The 9,165-nt window shown below is 38.2% G+C and overlaps 1 protein-coding gene across 1 annotated transcript in view; it reads left to right on the top strand.

Annotated features, from left to right (window-relative positions):
* The window catches only part of LOC109845084 (proteasome subunit alpha type-4), a 5,774-nt gene extending 433 nt beyond the window's left edge, over positions 1–5,341 (top strand). Inside the window, exon 2 of the mRNA XM_020414272.1 lies at positions 4,168–5,341. Within this exon, the coding sequence (XP_020269861.1) occupies positions 4,180–4,932 (753 nt within the window). The 5' untranslated portion in view covers positions 4,168–4,179 and the 3' untranslated portion in view covers positions 4,933–5,341. The remainder of the gene's footprint in view (positions 1–4,167) is intronic.

Here is a 9,165-nt window from a genome sequence, read left to right on the forward strand (position 1 = left end):
CTTTGACATATAATAGGTTTAAATTATGAGCGATATCTGTAGTTCATCATAATTTAGCAGATTTCCTTTTTAGTGACATGTTTGTATTATGTTTGTTGAGTGATGTTCTTTAATGTTTTAGTGCTTTTGCAGAAACGCGGTGCCAAAAATAAAAAGGAATGTCTTTATAATGAATTAAACATATCAAACATGGATTTGAAGTGGTTAACCCAAAACATGAAGGCTAGAGTAAGAATTGTTTAGGCTATCTATTATATGTTAGAAAATTTATAAACCCTAATAAAAATAGAAAATAATCAAAATAGAATAACAATTAGAAAAGCTGACCTGTAAGGCGGCAGTTATGATGTCACTGCCCTGGAACAACAGTTGCCGCCTTCGCAGAGGTAAATGGATGCAACAATGAACTAGCGGTAACCCCCAAGTGGCTGGCACTTGAGGTTATTGCGAATCTCAAGTCTCTTGCTCAGTAGATGATTTACCCGATGAGAAATTGATAGAAATAAAATGTAAAATCAATAATTACTTTTAGAGGGAGATGAGAGAATTGCTTACTCTTTTTGTCTTCTTCTTTTTCATCCTTCTCATGATATTCTTTTTTATTTCCTAAACGAGAAGAGCCGTCTCCAAGGTGATCCGAAGAAGTCTAATCACCGCGAAAGAAAAGAACAGAATTCGTTTACACCCCTTAAGGATTTCAATTTCCAAAAGTAATTAAGATGAATAATTTGGGATAAAAATTCAATATTTTCCTAATCAAATTTTCGAGTTTCAAGAAAGAAAAGGAAAATTAAGCAAGAAAAAATAAAGAATAGAATGTTGGGCAGCCTGATATTGTGAATTTGACAAAGTCACAAAGGTAGTTTTTGGCTTTGAATCCTTGCTTAGTGACATTTGTTGCAACATGAGGAACATAATGGACTAGACCTTGAATTAGGCCATTTTATCAGATGTTAACACAAGCACACGGTATGCATCCTTTTATGAGTAAGCGGGTTGGAGCGTTAACGCACATGCTCACAAAACTGTCTCATGAAAGTTACTATGAATCAGCCCCATGTCCTCTAACCGAGGTAGCATGCAATCATAAGTTTTAAAATTAGGTTATAAATCTTATACGAGGGGATGGTTTCACCTTCGGTTACATTGTTGTTCGTAACAATTATACTATCTTGGCAGCTGGCTTAATAATTTCAACCTTAAGGTTGTGCTGAGACATTTGGCAATTTCGAGCTAAGCATGCTTGGTATTATGGCAAAATTATGGGTTCAACTTCGAACTTGTAGATTTTATAGTCAATGTGCATTTAATCCTTTTACTTGACTTTTTTGAAGTTGCACTTTTGTTGCTCTTCTACTTGTTCCACTTCTAAAAAGCTCTCAAGTTATTCAAAAACTTGTAAATTTCCCCCATCCATTGAATATAATGCATTGGAGGTGTGGATGTTTAACCTCAAACTTGAATAGCCAAGTCCAATGAAGGACTTCCATGATCCAACTGATCGTAACATTAAGAAAAAAACGAACTGACACATAGCCAACCAGATGCTATGCCATATATGCAACCCAAGACTACATTTATCTTGATCTATCAACAAACCTTTAATAGTTCAAATGTGTGAAGTCAAGGAACTGCTGTCTTTGTAAATGAACTCAAACTAGGGTTAGTTGACACTTTGTGGTAGCTCATGCCTTGTACAATCCGAGTTATTATTTTTTCTCTAAATAATCTAAAGTGAGGGATCAAATAGTTTGAAAACATTTAACACATCATTTTTTAATGGCTGAAGTAAAGCATATAGGGAAAAGATTTTATAAGTCTCAAGCTAAGGTTTGTAGAAATCTATAATGACTGATTATGTGTGATCTTCTACATCGGTCTTCAGGTACACACATTAGACAATCTATACAGGAGATTGAGTGATTTGAAAAATGTTTCATTTCAGTGTGATATGAAAAATGTTTCGCTTCAGTGTCAAGTTGTTTCAAAATAAACTTGACTTCAATCATGAACAACATGTACCACTTGATGCAGAAATTATTTTTTTCTTAAATCACTTAATTTCTCATTCTTGAACTATTTAGGTGTGGGAGTGAATTTCGGTTTGCCCATTTCTTGTGTAGCAAGTGTGATATTAATATTCACTAGTTATAGATGCTTGCAAAATGTTTGTTCTTGGAAAAAACTCAAAAAGTCTATGGTTTCTCAAAACTAAGTAATTTTTGTGTATTTTTGTAGAATCTTGCTTATAACATTTTTTTAGGCCTCCCAAAATTTAACTCATGTTGGCTTTCCTAATACATTAAAAGAAACCTTTATTTATTTAAATTCAATAACATAATTTCTATTTTTCCATTGTAACCACTATGGATGCACTCAATTCTTATCCCGTCTCTCTGTGGATATCCACAAGTTCTTTGTAACATTCTTCTATCTCTTATACTCATTTTTAGCACATATTGTTTCTTAATGGCGCAATGATCTGATCTTTAAAACATTGTAGGTCTTATAGTTATCTTATAGAATTTATCCTTCAAGTTGTTATCCCTCTCTGTCCCCCTCTTCCAGGGTTTGTAAGATTTAGACTAGGAGTTTCATCTGTGCAAAAGTTTCTATTTTCTCTTTTGCTTAGTGTTTTACATTTTTGGTCTCCCACAGCTCTAGGAAAGATACTAATCAATGGGTTTGATGCGTTTGCGCAAATCCACATATTGAACTTGTTTTTTATGCAATTTTCAAGTGGGGATGGTCATGGGATTTAGGGTTTTGGCTCAAGTAGCTGGTACTTGGATTTCAAGCATTTGCCTGAAGTTATAATTTTTACTAGAGGTTTATTCTAGTGGTAAAAAGTGCAAATTAGATTCAAGTATTATCACCCTATGAAGCACGGATACTTCCCCGAAGGCCACGAATCCTTGTCTGACACGAATCAGACACGGATTCGTGCACGACACGTGCAAGACACGTGTCGGACACAGTCAATCCGTGTCGACACGGGTCAACTAGTCAACTGAGGGGGACACGATCAAACAGGGGGTAGGATACGGCTTGGATTCGCCGAACAAAGAAAAAACGCTGAATGAAGACAACTCGTAACCCGAAGCCCAAACCCAAAAGGCCAAAAACCCTAATGTTCACTTACCTCAGTCCCACCGCTCGTCCTCGTCTTCATCTATCGATCTTTTCTCTCAGATCTCGTGCTCGTCCTCGCCGTCCTCGCCCTCGCCGAGATCAGATCTTGTGCTCCACTCGTCGCTCGTCCCGTCGCTGATCTCATGCTCCTCGGATAGGCTCCACCCATCGCTCGTCCTCGCCAAGATCAGATCTTGTGCTCGTAATATGAAACCATAACATCCCTTTGCCAAAGAAACTATAAGATCAGATCTGAGTCCCGCCAAACAAAAAGAAAAAAATTTACTGAAAGACAAAACCCGTAACCCAAACCCAAACCCAAAACGAAACCCTAATATTTTCACTTACCCGAGTCTCGCCGCCGCTCGTCCTCGTCTTCTCTCAGATCTCGTCGCTCATCTTCTCTCAGATCTCGTCGTCCTTGTCCATCGATCTCGTCTCTCTCTCTCTCGATCTCTTCGTCTCTCTCTCTCTCTCTCTCTCTCTCTCTCTCTCTCTCTCTCTCTATCTCTTTCTCTCTCTCTCGAGCAGTCGAGACGCTAGGGATTTTGGAAGCTTGAGAGTTACGGCTGATAAAGGAACGTTTAAACCCTAGAAGCAGTTTATATACAAGGCAGATGGGCCTCTCGTAACCGTTAGATGATATTTGGATTAATTTCAACCGTTGGATAGATTACTGATGGGTTAATTGCATATTGGTCTCTTAACTCATCTTTAATTGTCATTTCACTATTTGTTTATTAGTCTGTTAAGTCTTCAGTTTTCTTACCAATTAGTCCCTCGTGTTAAGTGGTTATTATAAATTTTTTTATATATAATAATAATTTAAAAAAAATCCCTTGCCGTATCCCTGTATCCTATTTTTTTGAATTTTGTCGTATCTTGTATTCGTGTCCGTGTCGTATATGTCTCTCGTATCCGTATCCGTGCATCATAGTTATCACCTTTTTTTATAGAATTTTATATTTGTTCTACATGTGGTTTATGGCCAGCATCTTTTATTCATTTTGTAATTTAAATTTCTGTGTGCTACAGTGATTTTTCATAATGTCTCGCCGATATGATAGCCGAACCACGATATTTTCCCCCGAAGGCCGTCTATACCAAGTGGAGTACGCAATGGAGGCCATCGGCAATGCTGGGTCTGCCATTGGCATTCTCGCCAAGGATGGTGTGGTCCTCGTCGGCGAGAAGAAGGTGACTTCAAAGCTCCTACAAACCTCAAAATCCACCGAGAAAATGTACAAAATCGACGACCATGTAGCTTGTGCGGTTGCTGGCATAATGTCTGATGCCAACATCCTCATCAACACCGCTCGAGTCCAAGCCCAAAGATACACCTTTTCCTACCAAGAACCCATGCCAGTTGAGCAACTTGTTCAGTCCCTTTGCGATACTAAGCAAGGATACACCCAGTATGGTGGGCTCCGTCCATTTGGTGTCTCCTTCTTATTTGCCGGTTGGGACAAAAACTTCGGCTTCCAGCTTTACATGAGTGACCCTAGTGGAAACTACGGGGGTTGGAAAGCAGCAGCAATTGGTGCAAATAACCAAGCAGCACAATCGATGTTGAAGCAGGATTATAAGGAGGAGATTACGAGGGAGGAGGCTGTTGAGCTTGCGATTAAGGTTTTGAGTAAGACGATGGATAGTACGAGCCTTACTGCAGAGAAGCTTGAGCTTGCGCAGGTGTTGTTGTTGCCTTCGGGGGAGGTGAAGTATGAGGTCTGCTCTCCGGAGGCCCTTGACAAGTTGTTGGTGAAGTCTGGAGTGACCCAACCGACTGCTGATGCCTCTTAAAGTGATTCTTGAATCTGCGCCAGAATTTACCCTGGTATATGCTCTTCTGCTATGTGGAGATTCTTTATGATATTATGGCTCTTGGGTTTGGTCCAAGAGCTTAGTTATCTTATATGGCAGACGATTTATGTTACATTAAATGTTTGCTTGAAATGAATTTGATCTTCAGTCTTCCATCAGTTTGCATTGAGTCACCCAATATGGTTGTTCGTTATGTCAAGAGTATTTGCTGGGTTTTGCTGATGGGTGGCACAATATTATTATTCTTATCTTTCTATCTATTTTCAGAAGTTTCTTACCTGACAGTGTTGATGCTGTTACGGTCTATATGGGTGCTTCACTGGTTACAGTGGCAATCAGAACTACTGTCCTTATCACAGTTGCTAAAACAATGTCTCATTTGCATCAACATGGTTATTTGCAAGCTTACTAAGCCTTCTCCTTTTATATGTTGGTTCAACCAAAGATAAGGTAGCTGATTCTATTTGGATTCAAGGACCAAAGTAATATGTTTTAAATGAGTCTGCTTTGTTAAATTTTGCTTGGTGGTGGGTATGTTTTCAGAATATCTAGTTCCTTTCTTTTTCTGTTGTTTAATCTGGTAGTCTCTTGCACTTGCCTTTTACTAATATCTTAACTGCTTATTTTTCCCCCCTCTTTTTGGATTTTGTTTCACTATCATTTTCTCCCAAATTCATGTAGATTTCTATTAACGTTTTGTATTACTTTATAATTTTTTTTTCTTCTGAGTTCCTTGTCGCTAGAATGTGTTGGGTAACAATTCAGTTCTGGGTGCTGTAACTGGGTCCAACCAGAGGCTTGTGAGTTTCACCACTACTTGCTACTTCAAAAATGTATCCGTTCTCTTTATGCATGCTATCAAATATTTGTATGATGGTTTGTGTGGACAATGCGGTTTTCATTTATCTAGAAAAATCTTATTGTAGAGTGCCTATAGATATAATGTCGTGAGTTTGTGCTTAGAAGATAATATGGTGGTTTTAGAAATGGAAAAAGTATCTGGTATGTATATTAATACGATTAAAGATATATACGATAAAGTATCAACTAGAGTGACGACATATGGATGAGAAACAAAATCATTTCTTATTACCATACTTTTTTATTATTGTTAAGAATCAGCTTTAAGTTCTTATCTTTTTGCATTAGTTATCAATCAACTTACTAGACATACTCAAGACAAAAGTCTCATGACGATGTTAGTAGTTGATGAATAGTGAGAGTAGGGAAGTGACATTTTCTAATATGGAAACTTGGAGACTACATGATTTAGAATTAGTAGGAAAAAAGGATATATGGAATATAATTTTACTAAAACTGTGAAGATGAAGGACCGCATAATGCATATTGATAGTCAAAAATTATATAAGAGTAATCACTTCTGTTATTTAGGCTCAGTTATTCGTCAATCGTCAAGTGTCATGGTTATGAGATAAAGGATGATGTGGTTTATCGAATTAAATCCTAATGGTAAAATGAATGAATGCCTCTAGAGTCTCATGTGACTGTAAAATACCTACAAGACTGAATGAAAATTTCTATAGAACTGTTCTAAGCTAACAAGATTTGAATATTGGTCAATTAATAAACATCACGTTCAAAAAATGATTGTAGGGGAAATAAGAATATTACGATGGACTTGTGGATATTCCCTAAATGATAGAATAATAAATGAGTGCGCTCGTAAGAGATTAGGTGTTGCTCCTGTCAAAGATAAAATGAGAGTCAAAGATAAAATGAGAGACGATTGAGATGATCTGGTCATGTACAATGGATGCTACTAAGTGCGAGAATGGATAAGATTGTAGTTAATGGGACAAATAGGAATACGTATAGACAATAATTGGTTAGAAGCAATTAAAAAAATACGATAATTATTAACTTAACAGAGGAGATGACTAGAACCGAATGGAAGAATAAGATTCTTGTAGCTGACCCCAAACATTCGGGATAAAGGCTCTCTTGATGTTGTATGGTTTGTATGGACCCTTTAAATGTAATGGATCCTATTCCTATCACATGATTTACGTAGTTGGAAAACTTTAGCTATATGTACCATTCCTTCTTGCCATGTTGGATATCTTTCCCAGGTACTGGTTTTCAAAAACTGCATTTGATTTGATATCACATTTTACTTCATTCCTCCAGCTGAAACTAGATATGAATGATGAGACTAGAAGTTGTGAAAACCTGGAACCCAATACAGTATGCATTAAGATGAGATTAGAGAATGAAATTAGAGGTGAGAATGAGGTCGCCAATTTATGTTGCGGTACATGCAGTGGAGTAGTCGAGATTTTGTTCAAGTTGTGTCCCGATATAATTTATCATGGTTGTGTTTAAATTTTATATTGACAATTTTGCAAATTCATTCCTTGTACTAATGTCCTATTCTAATTCCGCTAGTGTCCTAACTAGTAAATACAAACAAAAATAAATAAAAACATATATAAAACAGGCAATTTAGTAGTGTCAAATGGCACTACTGGACATTATGTTGCTCCATGACTAAGTACATGCATTCATATTCTTAGAGGATGCCTGCATTACCTAGAAAAACTAGAGTTATTGATGATGGAATTAGAACTGTACTATGAGGCACATGCTTAAATTTGAGAACCTAATTTGTCACATTAATTATCCTGAGCTTCTTTTTATGTGTTTGTTAGTCTGTATACATTAGGTTACCAGTATGGGAAATTATTTTATTTCTGAATTATACAGAATATATGAATGCCATGTGAAATGGATACATGAAAAGATCTAACGGCGGTTGACGACTGCTGAGGGACACTTGCGAAATAATTAACTGGCTTGGTTTTGGTTTAGGTTAGGGTTTAGGCTTGGGTTTAGTCTGGAGTATGTGTCACTCAAACAAAATGAGTGACAGAGGCAGTCGCTTTGGCCCTAGAAGTGCTCATGGCTACATTCTTAGAGATGTGCATACGTCATCTATTTTCTGTTGTGCGCAGCGAAAATTTCGGCAGAGTTTCTGGTGCACAATAAGAAAGAAAGACCGCAATAAGAATTCCCGTCTCACCAAGGAAACAAGAATCTGAAGCGAATATCTCAACAAAGTGAGATATCAGCTCTTCCTGTCATCAGTTCTAGGACGGGGGGGGGGGGGGGGTCTACTATTAGAGGAAGAGAATACAAATGGGTTTATAGTCTCACAAATTAAACCCTCAAACTATCTCTCAAATCACTCACAATTTCTCTCTCAAAAGAGCCAAAAAGCCTCTGTTTGCACGGAGCCAAAGAAAGCCGCTGCTATTTATTCTGCCCTCTGCTCTGGCACAACCACCTACTTTTTCCGTTTGCATGAAGTCCTAGAAGAGACAGCCGCCTCCTCTGCGCACCCTCTTTGCACGCCGCACAAGCACGTCCCCCTGCCTTGTACTCCTCTTCACGAAGCCCTAGCCAGGGTATTTATAGTGTTGCAGTTCGTGGGCCGCACCGCAATCACTTTACGTGAAATCTTCTCACACCAAAAATTTGTGCCCCCCCCCCTCAAATCTCCTCACGTGCCGTAAACATCTCTTCACACGACGTAAACGTGGTGGTCCACCTATGTTCACAATTCTCCACCTCAGTGAAGTTTTCTCAAAACTGAGCCGACACCAACCAAACCAAATGTCTCACTTGTTACGTCCAGTACGAAGTGAAACAATTCACGACAACGAACTCAATCCACAACAAGTTGAGAATCCAAATGAGAATGCAAACACTCTCCAAATGTCGGTATCAACTCACCAAATCGGCTGTATCATAAATGACTGCCTAGTATCCTCTTGCCCAAGGAATCAATCATCACGTAGTTCATCAAAATGACCTTCAAAGGCCCTTAATCCAATAGAAGAGTTCGTAACCCTCCTCCAATATTATCAACTCTGCGGCTGATAGCAACTCTAATGGCCTCAAAGTGTAACGAATCAAACACCTTCACCTGAGGTGAATCAATGGCCATATCCAAACTAAATCTACCAACTGCACTCGAATCAAACAACTCATCATATGCATCCAAATCTAAATGATTCCCAAACTGTGTCACCTCAGCTAGAATCTCAAACGATGCAGTATGATCTGGAGTATGTGAAGTAATCTCCACCAAATATGAAGTAGCATCACTCTCCACCCGTTGCGATACATCTAAGGTCTGTCCAAAACTCTTCACCTGCTGAGAGTCAAATAGCTCCCTCATTGAAGCCTCAA

The sequence above is a fragment of the Asparagus officinalis genome, chromosome 6 (assembly GCF_001876935.1).
Source record: "Asparagus officinalis chromosome 6, Aspof.V1, whole genome shotgun sequence".
In the NCBI taxonomy this organism is placed as follows: domain Eukaryota; kingdom Viridiplantae; phylum Streptophyta; class Magnoliopsida; order Asparagales; family Asparagaceae; genus Asparagus; species Asparagus officinalis.